A 12,288-nucleotide genomic window follows, 5' to 3' on the forward strand; every position below is an offset into this window, starting at 1 on the left:
ATGCAACGTTCTGTCCTTGTAACGCTGTTTAACCAATGGACACAAGTCAGGTTCACACCAGCCTGATGTGCAAAGAAACAGTGTAGGAGGTGTTAGAGAGCTGGGTTTTGTTCCAGTTCCAGCAAGAGGACGTCAATAGCATTGATCGATTTTGGCAGTATGAACACTTTAAAGTAAAGCCTTGAAGAAGGGGTTTGATCACATGGGAAAATCAGTTACTCGCGAAAAAAAAAAGGCACTTAAAAAAGGTGCATTTTCTTGAGGATGCGTGTGTGTCGTCTTCATCTCTCCTGTGCTAGTTGGAGAGATGCATCAGTAATTTATTTTTATTTTAAATTCTGTTTTACTTAGAAGAGTGAGACATAAATGTACATATATATATATGAAAAAATCAAGCACAACAGACAAGGACACGCGCAGTTTAAGATTCCAGTCACACTTATTCTTCATTAACTTTTATATGAATACCAGAGACATAACACAATGAGAAATGGATGCATATTTTTCAAGGTGTACAGCTGTCGTCAGTTGATCATTACATGATGTAACAGGCAGCTATGACACGGTTAAGTGACGGAAAACTCACATTTTCATTTGTAAGCAAGATTGTACAGCAACCTTATAGGAGCATCTTCAACATTACAACATTTGCACTGTTGGCATTCATCACATGACCCTGCATCACTGTTGAAATATCCAGTATTATTGCAGGAACATCCTCACACACATTACCATGAGTTAGCATGATTTCAATACGGCACATTCTAGTCTGAAATCTTGCCATTCAATTTAGATTTTCGGCAGTGACCTTTAGTGTGAGACCACATTGACTGGATCCTATCCTGTAAGTTTAAAAGCTTTCTATGTTTAGCTCACTGTGCAAGTGGAAGAAAGTGAGTTCATTATGCATGCCTAGGCACCTATAGGTAATTCATTTTTAATACATGGAAATATATACTTTAAAATACACTATTTATAAACTCGCATCGTAAAAAGATGCTAACTCAATTTACAGTCAGCAGCATGATTGGACACATTTGGACAATTAATTAAATTTACTAACTGCTGAACAACCCACTACACCAAATTGACCAAACATTTACATGATCACTATAGAAATTCACTGAGGAGCAACCTTCATTCTTTGCCTGTTGCTGTAATGGAATCGTGTTCATGGTTTGCAGCAGCTCTTGTACGGATGAAAAAACAATGATAAAAACACGATGGGTAAACATACACGCTCAGATAGTTCATACTGTCTAATCCATCATAACATCAGAAAAACACTATTCATGATTATGGACTTTAGTTTGCCCTGTGCTAAATTGTAATGTCTGTAACATTGATAACAGCACAAATTAGCAACAAAATGAGACAGTGAAACCCTCATGAAAGTACCTTCAGGTCATATCGGACAATTAAAGGAAAAATTACAGTTAAAAAGCACTGCCACGCGATTCTACGTGGCAGGGTTGCCAACCATGAGAGTTTTCAGTCACACATTTGTTTTTGAATTGAGATAAAACTGCAATCTAGGGTCCTTAATCAAGTGAATTAACAGAGGGGAATAATGTCGCATAATTAAACATTTAAAAATAGTGAACTTCTTCAAGTGCCCAAAGTAAGTGCCAGCTTACAAAACAAACAAAAAACATACAAATACCAGGACAATAAAGCAAGTAACTTCTATCAGTAAAAATACAAGCACAGGTTGTATTTGAGAGGTTGGCAACCCTGCTCACAAGACACATTGGAATCAAATGGCTATTGCATTAAATCTGAAACCTTAAACCGTTTTCAAGTCACGCTCTTCTTGGTTTGTCAACATTAGTGTCAGATATTTAGTGATTTCTGAAGCCTCTGGTCTGTCTTCCGGAGATTCAGCAAGCATCTTCTCTATGTATTTACTCTGCAAAGGGAGGTACAAGAAACGGATGCATAGTTGTTGAGTGAATCAGAATACTAGGTTTACTGGTTGGTATATATATTTTAAATGCACTGGAAAGTTTGTGTATTTTTTGTTTTAATCCCTGAAATAAATTAGAACTTTCATCCATATATTTATATACACACTATAATTGACAAAAGTTCTAGGTTTACACATATTGGATTTCCTGAACAGTAAAACATACTCTTTAACAAATATAGTAATATGGTTTATTTGAACAGGGAACTGATTCAAATTATTCACAGTCATACTCCAAACAAAATAAATGACTGTTTAAAAGGGCTGCTAAAATGATTCTGAATTCAAGATCTTACACATGATTTAAAGATATATTGTTTATTCTAAACTATTATGTATAATCTATACATACGGTACATTATGTTTCTGTTTCCTGTGGTTGTCTACCTCACAAGCCATATGTAAGAAATTGTTGATGAAATCCCTTTAAGAGAGCATCAGTCAAGTACAGTTATTACTGTAGTTTTCAGGTCAACAGAATGTGGCTTCAAGTAATGCAGTGAAAATTAAAGTGATGCAGAAAAAATTGCAACAATAACTCAAGAAGTGTTAACAGCAAATTCAGAGTGCATCCTTCTTACCTCGATGCTGTATTTCTTAGAAAATCCTAGAGGGAATTGTCTTTTTCTTAAATCATGCCATATCTGTGAAAACAATAAGTAATTGAAAGGTCATAAAAATACAAAACAAGGTGAAAGGCTATTTCAGGAGTTTGGACAACCCCAGCAGACTGGGGTCTTGATTTTGGTCCAGACTGGCTTGGTTGAGGGACCGATGACCTGGCCATGGGTATTATTAACCCCTCACTAGCTGGAATGAACCAAGCAGCTGATGCTTTTTGTGTTTGGGCTGGAAGAGGGATGAAACCCGATGAATGCTAGGATGAGGTATTTGTTGCAAAATATTCAATGCTTTAGGCTGGCGGATGTCAGATTGGGTTTGTCCTCATACCTAACTATAAAATGCCATTAAAATCTTTGATGGGGAAGAAAACATTTCCCTACATTAATTTACATTGTTTTTAATTTAAATAAGTGGATTACAATCATGCCGGAAGCTGCGTCTCCATTACTAGAAAGCAGAGCAGACAAAAACAAATGCAAAATTAACTTAAAGAGAATATGAAACAGAACAGCAAAGATCACAAAGGCTGCACAACAACAATTGATTTTCAATCCTGAGATTTTTTGATAATCATCTGGTTTCTAAGTAATGATTCCTTCTCCCAGCAGGGTTTAAATGCAAGTGCACTTACTTTATATCTTTCAGTCTTTGTTTTAAGCTGCCAAAGGAGTTCAAAGCAAATCAGTCCTAGGGGGAATATATCCACTTTTTTCCCATACTTCCTCTGGCTCTCCTGTGAAGACATTTTATAAAACAAAATAGTTTTCTAGGCTGAATCAGAATTCAACAAACTCTGAAAATACATAATTGATAAATAGAGAAATCGCTTGATAAGACTGTTTCACATTTAAGGTGTGATAACTTATAAATGTTACAACACAAAATAAATCTACCTTTAAATACAGGAAGGTTAGGTCCCATACAATGACGCATCACATGACTTACTTTTAATGAGGACAGATAAACACAAGACTTGCCTGTTCTGGGCTCATGTAGCTCAGTGTCCCTGTGCGTATAGTCCTCTGAATTGAAGATCCATCACTTTCACTTATTTCAAAAGCTGCCAGCCCAAAATCTCCTATCTTGATGGTGCGATCATTTGCAAATAAGATGTTTACTGGCTGATGTAAACAGAACAAAAGAGAAGAAACTGAATAGGAGCGGTTAAACAGTCAAAAGTCATGTTTCCATTGCAAACATGGTGCCTTCACAAACACTGGCACATGTGGCATACTCCCATTTACTTTTGGTTATACAGTGTATGTAGATTATTTGTAACAGTTTTCATCTGGGCAGCAAAGGGTATTGGAGGCTAGAGCTGGGGAGGCAGAGGGAAGGTTTTAAAAAAACATACCTTTAAGTCTCGGTGAAAACGTTTTTGTGAATGAATGTATTCCACTCCCTGCACGATCTCTAGAAATATCTTCAGCGCCTCTTCTTTGTTTGTGTTGGTTCTTTCGTCAATCCAGGTTCTCAGCGTCCCCTTGTCACAGAGCTCCATTTGGATGTACAGACACTTTGTGGTGGAACTGGAGCCAGAGCTTTGAGCAAAGACAAGTGCAAGAGCATTAGATGTAGATGGAAAACAATAACATTGACATTGAATGAGCATGAATCTGATGCCAATGAAAAACACTAAAAGGAACATATTTGTACTGCTCTTATTACTTTGAGCTGCTGTAGCTTTCATATTTGTCTGGCTGGTAGGGTGCATCAATCCAAGAACTGTAGTAGCGCACAATGTTTCGATGTTGAAATCTTGCCAAGGCCTCAACTTCACGTCTGGATTTCCTGAGGGAGATCAAATGGAATCCAAGTGTAAACGTTTTTAAAATCTCTCTCATTATCAATTCATTTGGCTGACATTTGTCTGGAACAATGGGTTGCATGTGCAAGTGAAAAGTCGCGGGAATGCAAGCATTTATATTGTATAATGAAGTGTAAACAACAATGTAAGAATATAATAAATGAAATACAGAGCAGTTGAGTTTAAGTTGAATGCGTTACTGACACAATTTCCATTGTCTGTTAATTATAGACCATTTTCTTATACAATGTGACTCCTTTGGCTAATTAGTCAGAACAACACATGGAAAAGCTTCACTTACTCTGTGAATTTTGCGATCTTCACAGCATACATTGCGCCATCAAGTTTTTGTCTTGCCTTAAAAACACGGCCAAAGCCACCTTTTCCCAGGGGCTCAATAGACTCGAAATCCTGTGAAAGTCTAAAAACAAAAGTCACAAATTTAACAGGGAGCAAAGAGCCATTGGGTTGAGGTGGAATGGAGTTTTCATATTGTCAAATACAATATGGAACAATATTATTGATAATTACATAATTACAGTTCTGACATATTTAAACAAGTTGTTTGAACCTTTCATGTTTCAGTGAAATACACTTTCAATGAATTAATTTAACTGGATTATATTGGACAGCTTTTATATTACTGTATATGTCAAATAGTACAGAGACAATCAAATCAGTCAGTTGACAAGATTGCTGCAATCTGAGGACGGTCTGTGGTTTGATCCAAAACACAAAGAATATCTCTGCTCAATCTACCCACTTTGACTAACCGCTAAATACCTTGGCACCATGCTTTCAGACTTCTACTTATCATTCCTGCATTAGCCTGTGCTAATATTTGTCACAATATAAAATTAATTCAAAAGGACATGATGGATGGCCAATGCAGCGCAAATGTGATAGAGAGCCGTACAATAAGTTTTGGTTCTGCAAATAAGCAAAAAGCATCTCACCACTCTCATTATGCATGCACAATAATAGGCAGCAAGCTTGTGCTCACATGAAATGTAAATTGCGTTTCCACAGTAATAGCATCTAAGGTTATATAAATGGAAAAACAGCAAACAGGAAATGTATAACCCTCCTATACATTTTATTCTGCAGGAAAGGACTATGTACCAAGTGGCAAAATATAAAAGTTTAAATTGGAAAATGATAGTATTGTTATAGTAAAGTGTAGTGTAGCACAGTGAAAGCATGAAGAGTGAAATTTTGGTTCCAAAGATAGGTGCAGTAAAAGATAAAGCATGTAATATGATTAAAATGTATTTGTTTTAATAGCTACATTAATATTGGTCCATCTATTCAGAATGTGGTGTTTCATGTAGTATTATTTTCAGACTGCCCTGACATGACACATTGTTTTTCAGTCCTGCATGTCTGAAGGATGCTTACCTTGGGATCGATGTTGTTTCAGACTCAGTCTTTTTCACAGAATCTGTGCTCAACTGTTTGTCCTTTTTTACACTGGGAACAATACTCTCCTGTGAAATAAGACATTAAATAAACTTCTCATGTATTATGTGTATTATAAAATAAAAAGATTGAAATTCAGAATTCAACTACCTGATCTTTCTTCAGATTTGATGGAGAATTGTTGTTAAAAACTGGTGCTAATCTAAAAACGTGGAAAAACAAAAGCACAGAAAGTATATCCATAAACACGTGTGTTTATATATCCAAGCTCATCACAGCTTTAAAGCTAAGCATATTACGCACAGCATTGTTTTAAATTCAAACACATACACACACATTAATACATAAATAATATTTATATAAATTGTTAATATATTACAAAAAATGCAGTTTAATATTATGGAATGGAACATTACACACAAATCTGCTATAAAAATATGAAGCTAATGTAAATACAAGGTAGTAAATAAAGTTATGTACTTTATTCTCGATCTGACATCTCCAGCAAGTGACTCCTGCACAAAAAACAAGACAAAAAACAATCAAAACGGATAAGCAAGAACTCGTCCACAGCTAACACATCGGACCAAATAACTATATGGATCTCACAAAGTGTACAAAATGCAGAACAAGGATTATATATATATAAATATAATAGTAGTATACTACTCTATGTTCTAATACAGATGTTTAAGTTAAAAGCTTTGAGTTTTAATTTCTATAGTTCTACAGTTCTATATTTTCTATTTCTACAACACTTATTTTTTTATATTTCTGGTAGCAATCACAATACCAATATACATTTGGCCAAACATTCACAATTAAAATGGAACGTGTTTGGAAACTTGTTCCGTTTCTCACTAGACACTTTTTCAAACAAAAATAAAGAAGTCAATAAAAGGCCATTTAAGTCACGCATTTCAAAAGGTGAGGCTTACGGTACCTTTGGCTTTTTGTCAGTTGATGTATCTTTAAACACTATGAATTCACTTGACTCATCCTCAGTTGGAATTTTGGGAGTTCCTTTGAAATCACTACAGGAAAAAACAAGACACAGAAGAGCAATTTGATTGTGTAACAATGGAATCCTTTTTGAACAAAAATAAAGTAAAATGAATCACTTTTCTACTGAATACTTGTCTTGTTCAACTCACCTTGACCCCGTAGAGGGTGAGGACATGGTGCTGGATGGGGATGAATTGCACGACATCTGTGTGACAACAGAACGTCAGGGAAAAGACAGACACAAGAAGAACAGTGGCACATGGGACATTTGCTCAATATTTCATAGCCGAATATACATTGTGCATGCGATTTTCCATGAATGGCGGCAACACTGAGAAACTAAGTCATGTTGCAAAGGCAAAGTCATTGTGTAAATGCCAAGTGGGAAGTCCTTATGGTTATCTGAGAGGGCGTACCTCAGAGCTCAAGTCAGACAACTTCAGCTCTCTCACAGCTATGAGGGCAGCGCTTTGCTTCGCTTCTTTGGCACTTTTCCCCTCGGCTTCAGGGAACGTCTTGCCACCAATAATCACTTCATAAACAAATCTGAGGGGAAAATCCAAGAAAACATTAGATGTGCTTTTTATACACATAGTATTTATGAGATTTCATATTGAAGTGATTGTACCAACCGCTCAGAGAATATCTTAAACTACTTTTTCTCCAAGTCTGTGCTGTACTTTTCCTTCTTTCCATGTTAGATTGTATTAATCCACTACAAATGTTGGAGGATTTGAATGTCCCTCACACAGCAGCTGCAGATGCAAAACTTGTGGACACAGTGCCAGGGGACAGCTTTCTAGTCCTGAGTGATCTGTCTCGGGTTTAATTCAATCTATTCTGTGTAATCTCCGCACAATAAAAGATGGAAGATTCAACTGCAGTCTTTACTATACCATTATGGCCATGTAAAATAATAAAAACTTTGTAAGTTGTAGTCTTACACAGGATCATGTGAAAATCCTTTCTTGTCTACCAGTTTCAAGTCCAGTGCCTGTCCAGTTTTTTGACAATAGTCATTCAAGACTCCTATGTAGTTTGTGGAATGGAGGCGGCTTTCATTTTGTGAAGTATGTCTCTACATGGGGAAAAAAATACACATTACAAAATCATTCACTAAGCATGCAGTCAAGGTGCTGGCTATTTTAAAAATATTGCCCCACATGCAGAAGTAAAAATGCAATATTTGTAAACGGAGCTTTTGTTTAACATTGGTGCCTATCTGGAATTCAGTCTAAAGCATGGTACAAGTGATATCCACAAATACAGCCTGAAAAAATGAAAGTGAACGAGTGAATGTACTTAATTTAATTTATAATAATATGCATTTTTTTAAGCAAACTTTGAATCATTTTGGTTCTTTCTGTCGCTCATATTTTGCCTGATCCTTGCCATTTCTCAGTGAAGTGATTCACCTTGTTAGCTTAAGTGTTTTTTCATTTACAGACTTGTGTTGCCAATACTGACTTGTGTACACCAAGGAGTTCACAAACACCCCCCCCCCCCCTCTACTTCTGACTACACTGAAAATCATGGAGAGAAACGAAAAAGGCCGTACCCTTCTCTGGGACTCGGATTCAGAAGATGGGGAGTTCAAGATTTCAGATGGAGGCGTTTCACTAAAACAAGAGATGAAATCAGAGTATTAAGAGGAAATCTGGGCAGGTTTGTATATCTTGACATATACACTCACCTAAAGGATTATTAGGAACACCTGTTCAATTTCTCATTAATGCAATTATCTAACCAACCAATCACATGGCAGTTGCTTCAATGCATTTAGGGGTGTGGTCCTGGTCAAGACAATCTCCTGAACTCCAAACTGAATGTCTGAATGGGAAAGAAAGGTGATTTAAGCAATTTTGAGCGTGTCATGGTTGTTGGTGCCAGACGGGCCGGTCTGAGTATTTCACAATCTGCTCAGTTACTGCGATTTTCACGGAAAACCATTTCTAGGGTTTAGAAAGAATGGTGTGAAAAGGGAAAAACATCCAGTATGCGGCAGTCCTGTGGGCGAAAATGCCCTGTTGATGCTAGAGGTCAGAGGAGAATGGGCCGACTGATTCAAGCTGATAGAAGAGCAACTTTGACTGAAATAACCACTCGTTACAACCGAGGTATGCAGCAAAGCATTTGTGAAGCCACAACACGTACAACCTTGAGGCGGATGGGCTACAACAGCAGAAGACCCCACCGGGTACCACTCATCTCCACTACAAATAGGAAAAAGAGGCTACAATTTGCACAAGCTCACCAAAATTGGACAGTTGAAGACTGGAAAAATGTTGCCTGGTCTGATGAGTCTCGATTTCTGTTGAGACATTCAGATGATAGAGTCAGAATTTGGCCGAAACAGAATGAGAACATGGATCCATCATGCCTTGTTACCACTGTGCAGGCTGCTGGTGGTGGTGTAATGGTGTGGGGGATGTTTTCTTGGCACACTTTAGGCCCCTTAGTGCCAATTGGGCATCGTTTAAATGCCACGGCCTACCTGAGCATTGTTTCTGACCATGTCCATCCCTTTATGACCACCATGTACCCATCCTCTGATGGCTACTTCCAGCAGGATAATGCACCATGTCACAAAGGTTGAATCATTTCAAATTGGTTTCTTGAACATGACAATGAGTTCACTGTACTAAACTGGCCCCCACAGTCACCAGCTCTCAACCCAATAGAGCATCTTTGGGATGTGGTGGAACGGGAGCTTCGTGCCCTGGATGTGCATCCCACAAATCTCCATCAACTGCAAGATGCTATCCTATCAATATGGGCCAACATTTCTAAAGAATGCTTTCAGCACCTTGTTGAATCAATGCCACGTAGAATTAAGGCAGTTCTGAAGGCGAAAGGGGGTCAAACACAGTATTAGTATGGTGTTCCTAATAATCCTTTAGGTGAGTGTATATATAGATATAGACCAGTTTGGAATATTGATGCAAATGGTTTTCTCCCGAGAAGCACTGAACTCATGAGTAGTATTGATCAGATTATTTAAATGTTAATAAGGAGTAAAGAGCTGCAAAGAACTGATTGAATGTCATTGAATCATATTTGTATATGACCTTGTTTGTGGAGAGCTGCACAATACAAAACAAAGACTTTACATACTATAGAGAGGACCCTTTGCTGCTCGAAGTGTTGTGTTGGTCTTCGTTGCCGTTTTCATCTAATTCCTGAAAAATAAAGTCAATTGTTTCAAAACACACTGAGGCCATAGACAAAACTTCACAACCTTTTTTCTTTATTTCTAAATGAGAGAAGAAAACACAATGAATTTAGGAAGTGGTGCAATCAACTTTCAGAGTCAGTTAATAGAAGCAAATTAAATATTGAATCTCTTTAATTTCGTGCCATTTGGTGTTTGACTTTCATCTTTGAAATCGGTGATGGTAAATATGATCTTACAGTTTTATGAATTTGGCCAATAGAGGCCATTGAGTAGCTTGTAGTGAGTGTTGACTCTTACCTCTGGTTTTCCAAACATTTCATAATAAACGAGCTTTGCTGCCTCTTTCTTGGCATCTTTCTTATTTTTTCCAAATGCCTCTGGGTATTCCTTCCCATCGATGGTGAATCTGCAGGAGAACCTTGTGGGATGTAAAGACTATGCAATAAGGTTGTTGCTTGGGAGCCAATGAACAAGACAAGTATGCGATTTGACAGCAACCTTGTTCACAAGCAGGTCGAAAGCATGATCAATGTCCAATCAGACACTTTCCCACAAAATGGTGCCTAGTCCCTCAAGAGAATATTCAGTTTCAGAAATCAGTGCAAACTGCTTTAAACAAATGAACCCAGTGTGGGTCTTAAAAAGGCCTAGATTGAGGAATTCTTACTGTGGCAGGTGAGCAGGTCCCCCGTGATGCAACTCATTGGGCTTCACTGAAATTTTATTTTTTTGGCTGTATTCATTCAGCCATCTCAAGAAGTTAAACTCTTGGGAAAGGATCGGTGACGCGGTACACGATTCTCTTCGGCTTGGCTCCTGCAGTAAATCACGAGGCAGGAAACAAGTAACCAACTAGCAGTACAACCGTACACTTGTTTTTACAATTCTAAATATGTACTAACAGAATTGCCATCTCTGTGATGTTGGAATGGATGAAATTGATTGAACAAATCTTTGAACAAATTGAATTTGATCTAAAGTAGATTAAGCTGTACACTGTTTAGAGTTGTTAGCATATTGGAGTGTTTCAGCGAAAATAAATGAATACAAAGCATATCTTACAAACTTGAATTTAAAGTTAACACATCTGTTGATCTTGCTTGAAATGGCATACAAACTGGTAAAGACAAGCAGAAGGAGAAAGAAAGGCCCTAAACCTCATGCTTACAGTGTCCTTCTGTTGGGAAACGTCCCCCCGTAACTTTTCCAAAGCATTTTTTGCAGCATTGTATTTTGCTTCTTTCTTGTTCTTCCCAACACCTTCAGGATAAGCCTGACCATCGATCACCACCTGGATTGTGAATCTTAAAAAAGGGAGAATAATGCAAATCTCATCAATGGCTCCAGAGTTATGGCCACAATGCATACAATAACAATGTACTTGAGATTGAAACTTACTGTTTAACGTGGGCAGGTCCAATGACAGAAACCTCCTGGTACTCCAGAGATACGGTGTTCTTTTGTCCATATTCATTCAGGTCTCCAATATAATTTTGCCCAGCCATAGTTAAAAATATCTGGAGGGATTACATGTCTGTTTAGGTTACAATCTAACATTCAGATAATGACATTACTATTCTAACATTCTATTGTTGTATGTTTCATTGTATTAAAGAATAATCGTTTAATAACATTACAAAGTGTTAATGTATTAAATCGCTGGTAGCCTACAACCTTTACATAACTTTATATAAACGAACTGTAATGACTGTAGTAGTAGTTTTTGACACATTTACGTGGATTGCCAAATTCATATGTGAATGAATTATGCGATATCCCCGTTTTCATCTACTATCCTGTACACTCCCAACACACGGAATAGAGGACAATACAAATGTGGCTCATCGCTGCTTTTTAATCTGCACATTTTATGCAATGACCGGTTACACAGCAGCCAATCAATGAAATCCCAGCGAATGACATGTTATAATGTATCTCATGCAGCCTGCACTGTGCCAATGACAACATTGAACGTAAGCCAAAAGTATATAATTAAACCCGAATTTGACAATACATGTAAGCTAAAGCACGACACAAATTCAAGTTCCCAAACATCAGCCACTTACTTCGGTTTCATTACAGATGTTGTTGCTGTTACAATGCACTGTCAAACTTCGTTTCGACTTCACATTGTGTTCATATTGCTCACCCAGTTTCGCTTTCCCAATAGTGACGTCAACAGCATGGAACAGCTACCGGGTATACCATGATAGCCAATCACAATGCGAGCCTTCTGACAGATGGTCGCTTTTCGAGGTGCGCAGATGACCGCAGTTCTGCGCTGCTCCGCCA

At 37.6% G+C, this 12,288-nt stretch overlaps 1 protein-coding gene across 1 annotated transcript; it reads right to left on the reverse strand.

Moving 5' to 3' along the window:
- Positions 1–433: 433 nt before the first annotated feature.
- Positions 434–12,176, reverse strand: eif2ak2 (eukaryotic translation initiation factor 2-alpha kinase 2). Its single transcript, XM_066696614.1, has 21 exons — positions 12,063–12,176; positions 11,395–11,513; positions 11,165–11,300; positions 10,664–10,812; positions 10,294–10,414; positions 9,936–10,000; positions 8,380–8,440; positions 7,766–7,899; positions 7,238–7,367; positions 6,971–7,026; positions 6,760–6,850; positions 6,297–6,331; positions 5,967–6,018; positions 5,796–5,884; positions 4,699–4,818; positions 4,259–4,381; positions 3,945–4,131; positions 3,568–3,711; positions 3,222–3,323; positions 2,548–2,610; positions 434–1,909 (listed from the first exon to the last, which is right to left on the reverse strand). Exons 2-21 carry the CDS (start codon positions 11,499–11,501, stop codon positions 1,787–1,789), a joined length of 2,088 nt encoding a protein of 695 aa, XP_066552711.1. The 5' UTR covers positions 11,502–11,513; positions 12,063–12,176; the 3' UTR covers positions 434–1,786.
- Positions 12,177–12,288: the final 112 nt, after the last annotated feature.

The sequence above is a fragment of the Amia ocellicauda genome, chromosome 23, assembly GCF_036373705.1.
Source record: "Amia ocellicauda isolate fAmiCal2 chromosome 23, fAmiCal2.hap1, whole genome shotgun sequence".
NCBI lineage: Eukaryota > Metazoa > Chordata > Actinopteri > Amiiformes > Amiidae > Amia > Amia ocellicauda.

Bases quoted from the DNA above. Each gene is read 5' to 3' on its own strand.
- eif2ak2 (XM_066696614.1), bottom strand. From the start codon at position 11,501: ATGGCTGGGCAAAATTATATTGGAGACCTGAATGAATATGGACAAAAG. The intron at 10,813-11,164 runs GTAAGCATGAGG...GATTTACTGCAG, and splicing joins TTTCCCAACAGAAGGACACT to GAGCCAAGCCGAAGAGAATC. The intron at 10,415-10,663 runs GTAAGAATTCCT...ACATCCCACAAG, and splicing joins GGACCTGCTCACCTGCCACA to GTTCTCCTGCAGATTCACCA.